General features: G+C 35.3%; 1 protein-coding gene across 1 annotated transcript in view; it reads left to right on the top strand.

Annotated features, from left to right (window-relative positions):
* The window catches only part of LOC144361669 (chromatin accessibility complex protein 1-like), a 77,697-nt gene extending 69,013 nt beyond the window's left edge, over nt 1-8,684 (top strand). The window contains exon 3 of the mRNA XM_085507749.1: nt 8,381-8,684. Within this exon, the coding sequence (XP_085363875.1) occupies nt 8,381-8,472 (92 nt within the window). The 3' untranslated portion in view covers nt 8,473-8,684. The remainder of the gene's footprint in view (nt 1-8,380) is intronic.
* The last annotated feature ends 8,842 nt before the right edge of the window (nt 8,685-17,526 follow it).

The following is a 17,526-nucleotide window of genomic DNA, read 5'->3' as shown; positions in this document are numbered from 1 at the left end:
TTTATACAGTTATGTATGTGGTGTCACATTTATACAGTTATGTATGTGGTGTCACATTTATACAGTTATGTATGTGGTGTCACATATATCCAGTTATGTATGTGGTGTCACATTTATACGGTTATGTATGTGGTGTCACATTTATACAGTTATGTGTGTGGTCTCACATTTCTACAGTTATGTATGTGGTGTCACATTTATACAGTTATGTATGTGGTGTCACATTTATACAGTTATGTATGTGGACTCACATTTATACAGTTATGTATGTGGTGTCACATTTATCCAGTCATGTATGTGGTGTCACATTTATACAGTTATGTATGTAGTCTCACATTTATGCAGTTATGTATGTGGTGTCACATTTATACAGTTATGTGTGTGGTCTCACATTTATACAGTTATGTATGTGGTCTCACATTTATAAAGTTATGTATGTAGTCTCACATTTATGCAGTTATGTATGTGGTGTCACATTTATACAGTTATGTATGTGGTGTCACATTTATACAGTTATGTGTGTGGTCTCACATTTATACAGTTATGTATGTGGTGTCACATTTATACAGTTATGTATGTGGTGTCACATTTATACAGTTATGTGTGTGGTCTCACATTTATACAGTTATGTATGTGGTCTCACATTTATAAAGTTATGTATGTAGTCTCACATTTATGCAATTATGTATGTGGTGTCACATTTATACAGTTATGTATGTGGTGTCACATTTATACAGTTATGTGTGTGGTCTCACATTTATACAGTTATGTATGTGGTGTTACATTTATACAGTTATGTATGTGGTGTCACATTTATACAGTTATGTATGTAGTCTCACATTTATGCAGCTATGTATGTGGTGTCACATTTATACAGTTATGTGTGTGGTCTCACATTTATACAGTTATGTATGTGGTGTCACATTTATACAGTTATGTATGTGGTGTCACATTTATACAGTTATGTATGTGGTGTCACATATATCCAGTTATGTATGTGGTGTCACATTTATTCAGTTATGTATGTGGTGTCACATTTATACGGTTATGTATGTGGTGTCACATTTATACAGTTATGTGTGTGGTCTCACATTTATACAGTTATGTATGTGGTGTCACATTTATACAGTTATGGATGTGATCTCACATTTATCCAGTTATGTATGTGGTGTCACATTTATCCAGTTATGTATGTGGTGTCACATTTATACAGTTATGTGTGTGGTCTCACATTTATACAGTTATGTATGTGGTGTCACATTTATACAGTTATGGATGTGATCTCACATTAATCCAGTTATGTATGTGGTGTCACATTTATACAGTTATGTATGTGGTCTCACATTTATACAGTTATGTATGTGGTGTCACATTTATCCAGTTATGTATGTGGTGTCACATTTATACAGTTATGTGTGTGGTCTCACATTTATACAGTTATGTATGTGGTGTCACATTTATACAGTTATGTATGTAGTCTCACATTTATACAGTTATGTATGTGGTGTCACATTTATACAGCTATGAATGTGGTGTCACATTTATACAGTTATGTATGTGGTGTCACATTTATACAGTTATGTATGTGGTCTCACATTTATACAGTTATGTATGTGGTGTCACATTTATACAGCTATGTATGTGGTGTCACATTTATACAGTTTTGTGTGAGGTCTCACATTTATACAGTTATGTATGTGGTGTCACATTTATACAGTTATGTATGTGGTGTCACATTTATACAGCTATGTATGTGGTGTCACATTTATACAGTTATGTATGTAGTCTCACATTTATACAGTTATGTATGTTGTGTCACATTTATACAGTTATGTATGTAGTCTCACATTTCTACAGTTATGTATGTGGTGTCACATTTATACAGTTATGTATGTGGTGTCACATTTATACAGTTATGTATGTGGACTCACATTTATACAGTTATGTATGTGGTGTCACATTTATCCAGTCATGTATGTGGTGTCACATTTATACAGTTATGTATGTAGTCTCACATTTATGCAGTTATATATGTGGTGTCACATTTATACAGTTATGTGTGTGGTCTCACATTTTTACAGTTATGTATGTGGTCTCACATTTATACAGTTATGTATGTAGTCTCACATTTATACAGTTATGTGTGTGGTGTCACATTTATACAGTTATGTATGTGGTGTCACATTTATACAGTTATGTGTGTGGTCTCACATTTATACAGTTATGTATGTGGTGTCACATTTATACAGTTATGGATGTGATCTCACATTTATCCAGTTATGGATGTGATCTCACATTTATCCAGTTATGTATGTGGTGTCACATTTATCCAGTTATGTATGTAGTCTCACATTTATACAGTTATGTATGTTGTGTCACATTTATACAGCTATGTATGTGGTGTCACATTTATACAGTTATGGATGTGATCTCACATTTATCCAGTTATGTATGTGGTGTCACATTTATCCAGTTATGTATGTGGTGTCACATTTATACAGTTATGTGTGTAGTCTCACATTTATACAGTTATGTATGTGGTGTCACATTTATACAGTTATGTATGTGGTGTCAAATTTATACAGCTATGTATGTGGTGTCACATTTATACAGCTATGTATGTGGTGTCACATTTATACAGTTATGTATGTGGTGTCACATTTATACAGTTATGTATGTGGTGTCACATTTATACAGCTATGTATGTGGTGTCACATTTATACAGTTATGTATGTAGTCTCACATTTATACAGTTATGTATGTTGTGTCACATTTATACAGTTATGTATGTAGTCTCGCATTTCTACAGTTATGTATGTGGTGTCACATTTATACAGTTATGTATGTGGTGTCACATTTATACAGTTATGTATGTGGACTCACATTTATACAGTTATGTATGTGGTGTCACATTTATCCAGTCATGTATGTGGTGTCACATTTATACAGTTATGTATGTAGTCTCACATTTATGCAGTTATGTATGTGGTGTCACATTTATACAGTTATGTATGTGGTCTCACATTTATACAGTTATGTATGTAGTCTCACATTTATACAGTTATGTGTGTGGTGTCACATTTATACAGTTATGTATGTGGTGTCACATTTATACAGTTATGTGTGTGGTGTCACATTTATACAGTTATGTATGTAGTCTCACATTTATACAGTTATGTATGTGGTGTCACATTTATACAGTTATGTATGTGGTGTCACATTTATACAGTTATGTATGTGGTGTCACATTTATACAGTTATGTGTGTGGTGTCACATTTATACAGTTATGTATGTAGTCTCACATTTATACAGTTATGTATGTGGTGTCACATTTATACAGTTATGTATGTGGTGTCACATTTATACAGTTATGTGTGTGGTGTCACATATATCCAGTTATGTATGTGGTGTCACATTTATTCTGTTATGTATGTGGTGTCACATTTATACGGTTATGTGTGTGGTCTCACATTTATACAGTTATGTATGTGGTGTCACATTTATACAGTTATGTATGTAGTCTCACATTTATACAGTTATGTGTGTGGTGTCACATTTATACAGTTATGTATGTGGTGTCACATTTATACAGTTATGTGTGTGGTGTCACATTTATACAGTTATGTATGTAGTCTCACATTTATACAGTTATGTATGTGGTGTCACATTTATACAGTTATGTGTGTGGTGTCACATTTATACAGTTATGTATGTGGTGTCACATTTATACAGTTATGTGTGTGGTGTCACATTTATACAGTTATGTATGTAGTCTCACATTTATACAGTTATGTATGTGGTGTCACATTTATACAGTTATGTATGTGGTGTCACATTTATACAGTTATGTGTGTGGTGTCACATATATCCAGTTATGTATGTGGTGTCACATTTATTCTGTTATGTATGTGGTGTCACATTTATACGGTTATGTGTGTGGTCTCACATTTATACAGTTATGTATGTGGTGTCACATTTATACAGTTATGTGTGTGGTCTCACATTTATACATTTATGTATGTGGTGTCACATTTATACAGTTATGGATGTGATCTCACATTTATCCAGTTATGTATGTGGTGTCACATTTATCCAGTTATGTATGTGGTGTCACATTTATACAGTTATGTGTGTGGTGTCACATTTATACAGTTATGTATGTAGTCTCACATTTATACAGTTATGTATGTGGTGTCACATTTATACAGCTGTGTATGTGGTATCACATTTATACAGTTATGTATGTGGTGTCACATTTATACAGTTATGTATGTGGTGTCACATTTATACAGTTATGTATGTGGTGTCACATTTATACAGTTATGTATGTGGTCTCACATTTATATAGTTATGTATGTGGTCTCACATTTATACAGTTATGTGTGTGGTCTCACATTTATTCAGTTATGTATGTGGTGCCACTTTTATATCCAGCTATGTATGTGGTGTCACATTTATACAGTTATGTGTGTGGTCTCACATATATACAGTTATGTAAGTGGTGTCACATTTATACAGTTATGTGTGTGGTCTCACATTTATTCAGTTATGTATGTGGTGTCACATTTATACAGTTATGGATGTGATCTCACATTTATCCAGTTATGTATGTGGTGTCACATTTATCCAGTTATGTATGTAGTCTCACATTTATACAGTTATGTATGTTGTGTCACATTTATACAGTTATGTATGTAGTCTCACATTTATACAGTTATGTATGTTGTGTCACATTTATACAGTTATGTGTGTGGTGTCACATTTATACAGTTATGTATGTGGACTCACATTTATACAGTTATGTATGTGGTGTCACATTTATCCAGTCATGTATGTGGACTCGTATTTATCCAGTTATGTATGTGGTGTCACATTTATCCAGTCATGTATGTGGTGTCACATTTATACAGTTATGTATGTGGTGTCACATTTATACAGTTATGTATGTGGTGTCACATTTATACAGTTATGTATGTGGTCTCACATTTATATAGTTATGTATGTGGTCTCACATTTATACAATTATGTGTGTGGTGTCACATTTATCCAGTTATGTATGTGGTGTCACATTTATCCTGTTATGTATGTAGTCTCATATTTATACAGTTATGTATGTTGTGTCACATTTATACAGTTATGTATGTAGTCTCACATTTATGCAGTTATGTATGTGGTGTCACATTTATACAGTTATGTGTGTGGTCTCACATTTATACAGTTATGTATGTGGTCTCACATTTATACAGTTATGTATGTAGTCTCACATTTATACAGTTATGTATGTGGTGTCACATTTATACAGTTATGTATGTGGTGTCTCATTTATACAGTTATGTATGTGGTGTCACATATATCCAGTTATGTATGTGGTGTCTCATTTATACAGTTATGTATGTGGTGTCACATATATCCAGTTATGTATGTGGTCTCACATTTATACAGTTATGTGTGTGGTCTCACATTTATACAGTTATGTATGTGGTGTCACATTTATACAGTTATGTGTGTGGTCTCACATTTATACAGTTATGTATGTGGTGTCACATTTATACAGTTATGGATGTGATCTCACATTTATCCAGTTATGTATGTGGTGTCACATTTATCCAGTTATGTATGTGGTGTCACATTTATACAGTTATGTATGTAGTCTCACATTTATGCAGTTATGGATGTGATCTCACATTTATCCAGTTATGTGTGTGGTCTCACATTTATCCAGTTATGTATGTGGTGTCACATTTATACAGTTATGTATGTAGTCTCACATTTATGCAGCTATGTATGTGGTGTCACATTTATACAGTTATGTATGTGGTGTCACATATATCCAGTTATGTATGTGGTGTCACATATATCCAGTTATGTATGTGGTGTCACATTTATTCAGTTATGTATGTGGTGTCACATTTATACGGTTATGTGTGTGGTCTCACATTTATACAGTTATGTATGTGGTGTCACATTTATACAGTTATGTGTGTGGTCTCACATTTATACAGTTATGTGTATGGTCTCACATTTATACAGTTATGTATGTGATCTCACATTTATCCAGTTATGTATGTGGTGTCACATTTATCCAGTTATGTATGTGGTGTCACATTTATACAGTTATGTGTGTGGTCTCACATTTATACAGTTATGTATGTGGTGTCACATTTATACAGTTATGTATGTAGTCTCACATTTATACAGTTATGTATGTGGTGTCACATTTATACAGCTATGTATGTGGTGTCACATTTATACAGTTATGTATGTGGTCTCACATTTATACAGTTATGTATGTGGTGTCACATTCATACAGTTATGTATGTGGTGTCACATTCATACAGTTATGTATGTGGTCTCACATTTATATAGTTATGTATGTGGTCTCACATTTATACAGTTATGTGTGTGGTGTCACATTTATACAGTTATGTATGTGGTGTCACATTTATACAGTTATGGATGTGATCTCACATTTATCCAGTTATGTATGTGGTGTCACATTTATCCAGTTATGTATGTGGTGTCACATTTATACAGTTATGTGTGTGGTCTCACATTTATACAGTTATGTATGTGGTGTCACATTTATACAGCTATGTATGTGGTGTCACATTTATAGTTATGTATGTGGTCTCACATTTATACAGTTATGTATGTGGTGTCACATTTACACAGTTATGTATGTGGTGTCACATTTATACAGTTATGTATGTGGTCTCACATTTATATAGTTGTGTATGTGGTCTCACATTTATACAGTTGTGTGTGGTGTCACATTTATACAGTTATGTATGTGGTGTCACATTTATTCAGTTATGTATGTGGTGTCACATTTATTTAGTTATGTATGTGGTGTCACATTTATTCAGTTATGTATGTGGTGTCACATTTATACAGTTATGTATGTGGTGTCACATATATCCAGTTATGTATGTGGTGCCACATTTATATCCAGTTATGTATGTGGTCTCACATTTATACAGTTATGTGTGTGGTCTCACATTTATACAGTTATGTTTGTGGTCTCACATTTATACAGTTATGTATGTGGTGTCACATTTATACAGTTATGGATGTGATCTCACATTTATCCAGTTATGTATGTGGTGTCACATTTATCCAGTTATGTATGTGGTGTCACATTTATACAGTTATGTATGTAGTCTCACATTTATGCAGTTATGTATGTGGTGTCACATTTATACAGTTATGTGTGTGGTCTCACATTTATACAGTTATGTATGTGGTCTCACATTTATACAGTTATGTATGTAGTCTCACATTTATACAGTTATGTATGTGGTGTCACATTTATACAGTTATGTATGTGGTGTCACATTTATACAGTTATGTATGTGGTGTCTCATTTATACAGTTATGTATGTGGTGTCACATATATCCAGTTATGTATGTGGTGTCTCATTTATACAGTTATGTATGTGGTGTCACATATCCAGTTATGTATGTGGTGTCACATTTATTCAGTTATGTGTGTGGTCTCACATTTATACAGTTATGTATGTGGTGTCACATTTATACAGTTATGTGTGTGGTCTCACATTTATACAGTTATGTATGTGGTGTCACATTTATCCAGTCATGTATGTGGACTCACATTTATCCAGTTATGTATGTGGACTCACATTTATCCAGTTATGTATGTGGTGTCAGATATATCCAGTTATGTGTGTGGTCTCACATTTATCTAGTTGTGTATGTGGTCTCACTATTATCCAGTTATGTATGTGGTATCACATTTATACAGTTATGTATGTGGTCTCACATTTATACAGTTATGTATGTGGTCTCACATTTATCCAGTTATGTATGTGGTCTCACATTTATCCAGTCATGTATGTGGTCTCACATTTATCCAGTCATGTATGTGGTCTCACATTTATACAGTTATGTATGTAGTCTCACATTTATAGTTATGTATGTGGTGCCACATTTATCCAGATATGTATGTGGTGTCACATATATCCAGTTATGTGTGCGGTCTCACATTTATCCAGTCATGTATGTGGTCTCACATTTATACAGTTATGTATGTAGTCTCACATTTATAGTTATGTATGTGATGCCACATTTATCCAGATATGTATGTGGTGTCACATATATCCAGTTATGTGTGCGGTCTCACATTTATCCAGTTATGTATGTGGTCTCACATTTATCCAGTCATGTATGTGGTCTCACATTTATACAGTTATGTATGTAGTCTCACATTTATAGTTGTGTATGTGGTCTCACATTAATGGTCTAGTGTACAAAGTGGCACAGTTTTTACAAGGTTGACCACTTTTTGCAGCATTTGCATTATGATGTTAGTGCCATATGTAGGCCTTAGCTGTAATATGTGTGTTTTCTTTGCTATTACAGATATCTTGCCTCCAAAAGTTGTTGTCCGAAATTACTTCAGAGAAATCAAAGCGAAAGCTAATGAAGATGCATTAATTTTACCTGATAGCTGATCTGATGAACCCAATCTACTCATCAAGTTGTTACTTCATTATCTCTCACAACATCTTTCATATTGTTTTCTCTGTTTGTTGCTATTGTATTTTTGAAACGAAATATTACATTTTCTTCTTTTTATATATATACCACATCCAACTAATTAAAGTGATTATTATTCAAGCAATTATGTATTCGTGTATACATGTAATAAAGTGTGGAAAACAAACATTTGGTTCTTGATGTTCAACGTCAGAAAATAGTTCAGAATTAACTGACACCACCACCATAGTATGAGTTATTCAGATACAAGGGCAAATCTGAACTGTGATTGGTCTGTTCTTGTCATGCAATGAATAGCTTGTTGTCAATCGCCTTCATTCATTGGTTTACTGAATTAGTAAATGCCATCATTTCTCATTGCATTCATCACATTGTGTTTTCAAATGTTGCTTTTTAAGGTAGTTATGTCGTTCTGGTAAGAAGTGACTTGATTTTATTAATTGAGAGTGGCTAAAAAAGCTATCGGTAGCGAGGTTCCATGCCGCATATTATTACGGTTACTGCATGGAGCTATAATGTTATTATATTTCAAACAAAAATGACAGACTGTTGACCATTTTGTTTATATTCATGTTCATGCCAATTCCTCACTAATATATTGCCTGATTCAGTTGAAACTTTGCAAATAATATACTATTAGGTAATACTGTAGGTTGTGTTATTTTCTGTGACTTGATCGATCAAATTCGTCAAATTGAAATCCTAAAATCGCAGTCTGTAAGTGTGCGCACAATGATTATTATGACTTTGTGATGGAAATGCTATTTAATATTAATTTGCCATAAAAAAAATTGTCAGGCCATTACAGTCAAAACAAAGTCGGCTTGGACAAAACAAACGCTGCCAGTGATACATTTCGAGAAGAAAACAACAATATAAACTCAATCAAAGACGCCGACCACGTCCGTTGGAAACATATAGAACACATCGTTACTAGGAGTCTCACCTGCCTCTTTTACTTGCGCAAATGCACACACATATTGAATACACTGGAAAAAAAAAACACTGAAAGGGAAAGTTTAAATCATGTTTTTATTAACACATGTGACAGTACTATTATGCTCGTCTACTACATGTTCAAGTGTCCAACTTTCTGATAAAAAAAATGTGATTAGTATCAGCAATAATTTCTAGTACTGCCTGGATAATTAGTCCCCGTTCGGACGCAGTCCGAAAACGGGGACTTATGTTTTGCCCTGTGTGCGTCCGTGCGTCCGTGCGTCCGTGATCACCTGTATCTCGAACATGCATGGACCGATTAAGTTCAAACTTCACTCATACATCACACCTTATATGGGACATATGCACATGCATTTTTTTCATGATCCGATTAACGATAGCCGAATAGCGGCCATTTTAAGGCCGAAAATGCATCAAAATCGCACATTTTCACCATTCCGGACCCGGATCTCAGTTATGCATGGATGGATTTTGTTCAAATTTGGTACATACATTAAACATAATAGGACCTTGATGCACGTCATTTTTTTTTTTGGATCGGGTTCGAAATGGCCGACTGGTGGCCATTTTGTTTTAAAGAATTCAGTTCTGGATCCGTATCTGAGACATGCTTGGATTGATCGAGTTCAAACTTCACACACACAAGGTACATCATGTCACAAATATGTATGTGCATTTGTTTCATGATCTCATTAACGATAGCCAAATGGCGGCCGCTTTAAGGCCGAAAATGCATTGAAATCGCACATTTTCACCATTCCGGACCCGGATCTCAGTTATGCATGGACGGATTTCATTCAAATTTGGAACATACATTAAACATAATAGGACCTTGATGCACGTCATTTTTTTTTTCGGATCAAGTTCGAAATAGCCGACTGGCGGCCATTTTGTTTTAAAGAATTCAGTTCTGGATCCGTATCCGAGACATGTCTGGATTGATCAAATTCAAACTTCACACACACAAGGTACATCATGTCACAAATATGTATGTGCATTTGTTTCATGATCTCATTAACGATAGCCGAATAGCGGCCATTTTAAGGCCGAAAATGCATCAAAATCGCACATTTTCACCATTCCGGACCCGGATCTCAGTTATGCATGGACGGATTTTGTTCAAATTTGGTACATACATTAAACATAATAGGACCTTGATGCACGTCATTTTTTTTTTGGGATTGGGTTCGAAATGGCCGACTGGCGGCCATTTTGTTTTAAAGAATTCAGTTCTGGATCCGTATCTGAGACATGCTTGGATTGATCGAGTTCAAACTTCACACACACAAGGTACATCATGTCACAAATATGTATGTGCATTTGTTTCATGATCTCATTAACGATAGCCAAATGGCGGCCGCTTTAAGGCCGAAAATGCATTGAAATCGCACATTTTCACCATTCCGGACCCGGATCTCAGTTATGCATGGACGGATTTCATTCAAATTTGGTACATACATTAAACATAATAGGACCTTGATGCACGTCATTTTTTTTTCGGATCAAGTTCGAAATAGCCGACTGGCGGCCATTTTGTTTTAAAGAATTCAGTTCTGGAATAGTATCCGAGACATGTCTGGATTGATCAAGTTCAAACTTCACACACACAAGGTACATCATGTCACAAATATGTATGTGCATTTGTTTCATGATCTCATTAACGATAGCCAAATGGGGGCCGCTTTAAGGCCGAAAATGCATTGAAATGGCACATTTTCACCATTCCGGACCCATATCTCAGTTATGCATGGATGGATTTTGTTCAAATTTGGTACATACATTAAACATAATAGGACCTTGATGCACGTCATTTTTTTTTCGGATCAAGTTCGAAATAGCCGACTGGCGGCCATTTTGTTAAAGAATTCAGTTCTGGATCCGTATCCAAGACATGTCTGGATTGATCAAGTTCAAACTTCACACACACATGGTACATCATGTCACAAATAGATATGTGCATTTGTTTCATGATCCGCTTAACAATAGCTGAATGATGGCCATTTTAAGGCCGAAAATGCATCAAAATCACATATTTTCACAATTCCGGAACCAGATCTCAGTCATGCATGGATGGATTTTGTTCAGATTTAGCACAATGTGTTGTACATATGCAGGTGCATTTCGGTCATGATCTGCTTTGAATGTATATGTCACTCAAATATGAACGGAACGGGGACGTGTCATTGACAATGACTTGTTGCATATTATTAGTTGTCATCAGAAATATCCCTGTACAGGATTTTTTGAACAATGTCTTAAATTTCCAAAGGAATGTTTGAATAAGTTGGGACATAGACTTTAGAATATGTATTTTAAGGTATATGGTGGGGTTGAATATGAATTGAATATCCATATGATCTTAAGAAAAATCAGCTAAACAGTTCACCACCTTGATTATGGTGAATTGGCGAGTTATCAACAAAGACAACGTCTCCGGTCATGAGCAGAGTTTGCTGTGTCATTGAAAAATGTTAAAAAAGATCTGTGTCGGGGAACCCTTGACGATGTTTGCATGGAAAATCCCATGTTAATTAGCTAAACGAGAAAGTTCGATTTTTTGCGTACCTTTAGATTTCGACAACTCCAGAACCAATATGCACATATATCCATATACACTGTTACAATCACTAGGGTAGCTGAATACCGAGTAATCCAGAAATATGATTCAGTAAGGGTCAATTTCCTTCAGTCCCTCAAGATAGCCTTGTGTGGAGATTAAATTAACCTCTGAAAATCTTTCTAACTCCGGTCTTGTCTTCCATTGCCATGTGCATTTTTCAGGAAGTCAACATTTTACAATTTTGAAAACTACGATAAAGAATTTATGTTCTCGACATTGTGAAATTCTTTCGTTTTTTGGGGGAAAAAAAACCTGATTTTGACAAGGTAAAACAGAAATTTATATTAAGAATAATTCATAATGAAATATATTCAATATGCACCCATATAATTTTAATAATTACTGATTATATTACACAAGAATATTCTCTATATTATGACTGAAAGGAGCTGGATGAAATTACAAACTATGTAGTGTGTTCGACAACTCATGTATGAACAACAATTTTAATAAATATGATTTTACTTGGTAAAATTACTGTATTTTTCTACATAAAAACAAAAGAATTTCATAATGTCTTTGTTATCATAGCGTTGTTCGTAATAGTTGAAAAAGATACATCCACGTGAACCTGCTTATATGAGATTGAAGGAGTCTCTGTTTTCAACAGCAGTATACATCTAACTGCGTCATCGCTAAGTTTCCTTGTGGACCACGAGCTCTGTTCCTTGTTTGCACGTTATCATGTTCACACAATCGCAGACATTATTTGTAAGGGTGCCCTTTGAAATGGCACATTTTCTCGATGTCTAACGAGTACTCCGCCGGGTATATAGCGTGTTCTCACATTAGCATAATTTTCCTCGAGTTCACTCATCGCTTTCCCACATGCATTTCTCGTTCTTTGCACTTTTTTGCACTCTTGTTGTAATATTTGTATGTTATTGTTTTGTTTTTTGTCTTTCTAAACATCAAGTATATTTTTGATTGACATTCAACGAGATAGTTTGAATTTATCCACTTTCAATGTTGCGTTTGAGGTGAGTTACTAATAATTACAAGCCTGATTTCCATCTTTTGTGGAGTTTTTTCTTTGCCAATGTATTAAATATAAGTGAGTTGGAAATATCATAATTATATTGCATGAGTGTTCAATTCAATTTTCAACACGCATGGTCGGCGCCGTTGATTGCGTTTATTTTGTATTTTTATTTTCGAAAATTTATCACTGGTTGAGTTTGTTTTATCATGTCATGCAACTGAAAGTCTAAGCTGATTTTGTTTTGGCTGTATTGTCATCAAGGAGAAATTTACAAAATGATGCTGTTAAATTTACGTTACATACTCCTGTAAGTATGTTCAAATATACATGTCTTAGTAAATATATAATTTTGGATTACCATATTTGTGAGGAAATGTATTACTATTGTTACAATAAAAATCACTACAATCAGAATTAAACAAATTTAGTTAAATTTAGAGGCCTTTTGTTGAAAAAAAATACTTGCAAATATGTTTAACATTATCATGTGATAATGGCAGACAATGACGTCATATAATCCTCTCAACTCTGACAGTGGTGATTCATACTGTTTGATAACGTACTGTTAGTAAAAATAACGCTATTTCAATAACAGGATTTCATGAAAGTGCGCCACCAAACGATCATATATTGTTGATCTATGGCGACCATTCTCCCATTATTTTGCTCTACCGATTTTTGTATCTATTCTTTATGGATCCTGGAAGTTGTATGTCATGATATCGTCTTGGATATTGTGGTTTCCGGAAAATCCAATCTAGGCAACAGTACTGCAGCTTTATGCAAATAGGTCAAGTGGTCACACTCTCGGGCCAGCATTCGCAAAAGCCATAAAAGCCATCATAGGATATATTTGTCAATTTATCTTGAAGCAGTAACTGTGATTTTGGGCGAAGACTACCTATTTGTATATTAGTTTGATATTTAAAACATAGATCATTAAACTTAACAATAATTGTACCCTAACCGTGTAATGTACCGAGGCATAACAGAATTCGATCAAGCTGCCTCACCGACATACCTAGATCGATACCTTGCAACAATGCTTATTACCAACGGTACACAGAGCGCGTAAATTAGATACAAATTAACAGAATAAGATAAGATATACTTTATTGTCATGTCCAGCATGAAATTCTTATGTGCAAATTACAGTCGTAAATAAATAAATGAATAAACAGACAAACAATCAAATAATTAATAGTTAAGCTCGTTCAACAATCTAATACTAGACGATATGAATGAATTTTGTGAACGTGTTTTCCTACACTGATCACACTGATCTCAACCTTTTACCTGATGGTAACATACTGAAATGTCTGTGCAATGGATGGGAAGAGTCATTTTGTATACCTTTACTTTTTTTAAATGTAGCCCTTTTATAGATTTCAAACAGAGTCAGTGTATTTACGCCAAGTCTGCTACAATTTTTTATTAGTCGCTGCAATTTATCTTTTGAATTATTACTACAGTTACCATACCAACGCACTATTGAGAAAGAAATTGCTGACTGAATAACTCGCTCTACAATTGAGTTTGTGGCTTTACAAACATAGGCATTAGAAAACTGTTTTATCGTTTGAAAGACTTACTGGTAATAATGTGACCGGTATATTATAATTTAATAAAGAACCTATATGTGTTCTGATTATCAAAGATTTTTTTTCAACATTGAGTGTAATTGATTTGGGCACTAGCGGGGTTTCAGTTGCAAGTGATGGTGGTGGAGATGTGTGGGTAACATTGGGTACTGGTGACCCCATCGGGTATGATGTGTTGGTAACATTGGACACTGGTGACCCCCATCGGGTATGATGTGCCAGGCAACAATGTATTCTTAGTCAAAACAGCGCCCTCTGCAGTCTATCATGAATTATTGTCTCACTAGTGTGTTCTAAAATCAACGGAGCATGTACAATTTGACAGGAAATTAACAAACTAATTACATCAGCAAGGCGAGTACCACATGTGAGTTAAAAATAATTGGACGCACGTGAGAACCTTCGAACAAGTTCTATTCAAATAATTGCAAGCCATGCCCGGTGTTCAGATCCTCTCTGATTGTGGTATTTTTATGGAACTTATTATAGATTGTTTTCCTCTCACAGATTTTACAGTAACATTTTGCATTTTTAGATTCATTCTCAAATAAAAAAAAAAAACAGAAATAATATACCCAAGCTACGTGTACAGATCTAAATCTGTATTTTATACAGACTTGGTACCATATGTGTAGTTTTGTAACAGCTATGTGCACGTCAGACACGCTGTACGTTGTATGCGAATACTCAATATATACATCGTTTTTTGGAGTGTCGGGTTGGCGGCATATATCAGATTCATATTGCGATGAACTTTTGTACTTTTAGTAGCACGAGTTTATAATTGGTAGTTTTTTATAATTGTGTACATGTCTGGGTGTCCAGGAACTGACATATACGTTGACAAATCACCGATATTAGTGATGTCTAATTCAGCTAATTGTAACATAAATCGTCGTACCTGGGGTTCATGGGAAATCAGGCTATATGGATTTAACGTAATAACATGGATTCATTCCATGTACTCAACCTCCCCGCTTTATGTGTAGCCTTGCAATTGTGTATGCCGACAATATCTGAGATTGGTGTTTTAATTTCATAATTCTAGCCGGCTCTATCTGCTGACGATAGTCTTATGTATCATAATCTATATAACAGCCTGCGTATTATAATGTTGTACATACAAGGGCTGGTATGACAGAAAGGGGTAATCTCAATACCGCCATTCTACGTGATATGACAGAACCCCACACCCTCCCCGTGGCTTTCGTTGCGTATGGAATTTATTTTCACGAGTGATGCGGTGTATCCTGCGGCCGTACTTTCACGAGCGAAGCGAGTGAAAGTACAGCAGAATACACCGCATCTCGAGTGAAAATAACTTCCATACGCAACGAAAGCCACGGGGAGGGTGTGGGGTTCTGTTATTATTACATATGTTCCATACTTGATTATTTCGTATTAAAGAAAGAACGTGCAAACCGGGATGGAATTTAGGTCGGGGAACCCCCATTGCCCATTAATATGTTCCAATATAAGTGTTACGTCTTAGCAGCGCGTGTCAGTGTAGAACGCGCCCGGAGAACGCGTGTCACTGTTTGTTTGAAATTAAAATAATCAGACGTCTAATCTGAGTCACTGTCCAAATAAATAACTCGTTGACGTTTAGTTGGGACCACGGCAGAACCAGAACTTGAACTGGACAACTATGATACACAGTTTATGTTGAAGTTAAAAGTGCCGCCACAGAATTGTGCATTGGCAAACATGCCGTGCAACTGCGATACTCCACAGACGGGATGACTTTCGTCGACAGCGGTTGTCGCTTAGCTGCACCACAGTCCTTCGTTGAGGGACTGTGGCTGCGCTACACCTTGGTGTGTGATGTTGCTTGCTGGTCGTGGATTGACTGAGTCTTGATTACCAGATAAAATGTTGCTCTTTTGGCGTTGGTAATTTTTATTTGGAACTGAGTAACGCCGCAACGTCGCCAGCAGAAACCTGGTATCTCGATGCTGATGGTTGCGGCTGCATAGTAATCGCTGATTTTACTGCTGGTGGATCTTCTGAGAGCCCTTCAAGGTTTATAAAACTCAGTTTCCAGGTGGTCAACACACATTAAGTTCTCCCAATCGTAGTATTCTATGTGATGTACACCTGACATGCCAAAAATGTTGTTGAACGATCTGAACTGGATAAAAATAGCAGACGAAAATGTGTTTACAAAATAAAAATAGTTCGGTAGCCAATAAAAATACCATGTTCATTTGCATATCGACCGTGAAAATACCGAAAACATTATTGCATGGGTGATATGCAAATTAGTTTGGGCCAAAATAAGTGACTGCCTAAAAGTACCATTACTGTTGTTCAAATTTCATGTCACTCGGCAAGTATATTCATGTACCCCAAGGGGGAAAATATCGTACTTCTAAATATTGTTTATTCCGAAAAACTGTACTCCTGAAGGGACTACTTTGTTTGCTCTCGGACCTCATTTGCATATGGGCTGTGGAAATACCGATTTTGATTTCAGGGACGAATCAAAATAAACTGCAGTACATATGTAATAATAATGATTATTCAACGTTCATTGATGACCAGTACCAGTGCCACGTGTTTGGTTCACAAAGAATGTAGTCCATTTAATTTTTGTACAACCGAACCAGCAGTCGGTAGAAGAGCGAACTCGTAACCTCCTTAACGTGGGGCTAACACGTGCATTATACGCCACGTCAAGTGTGGGCTGCACTGCATAAAATTTGAAGATTTGAAAATATACTGTACTTATATTGTGTACCATGACTAATTCCATCTGGAACCTCAGTCAGTTCTGGAAACTTATCCAAAGTGGTATTAGGTAAATTCAACAATATTATAATGGCTTAATTATCGAGTTATTAAA

This window comes from Saccoglossus kowalevskii, chromosome 14, assembly GCF_978046115.1.
Source record: "Saccoglossus kowalevskii chromosome 14, keSacKowa6.1, whole genome shotgun sequence".
Taxonomy (NCBI): Eukaryota; Metazoa; Hemichordata; class Enteropneusta; family Harrimaniidae; genus Saccoglossus; species Saccoglossus kowalevskii.
The sequence above is the reverse complement of the archived record's forward strand: the minus strand, read 5'-3'. Positions and strand labels throughout refer to the sequence as shown.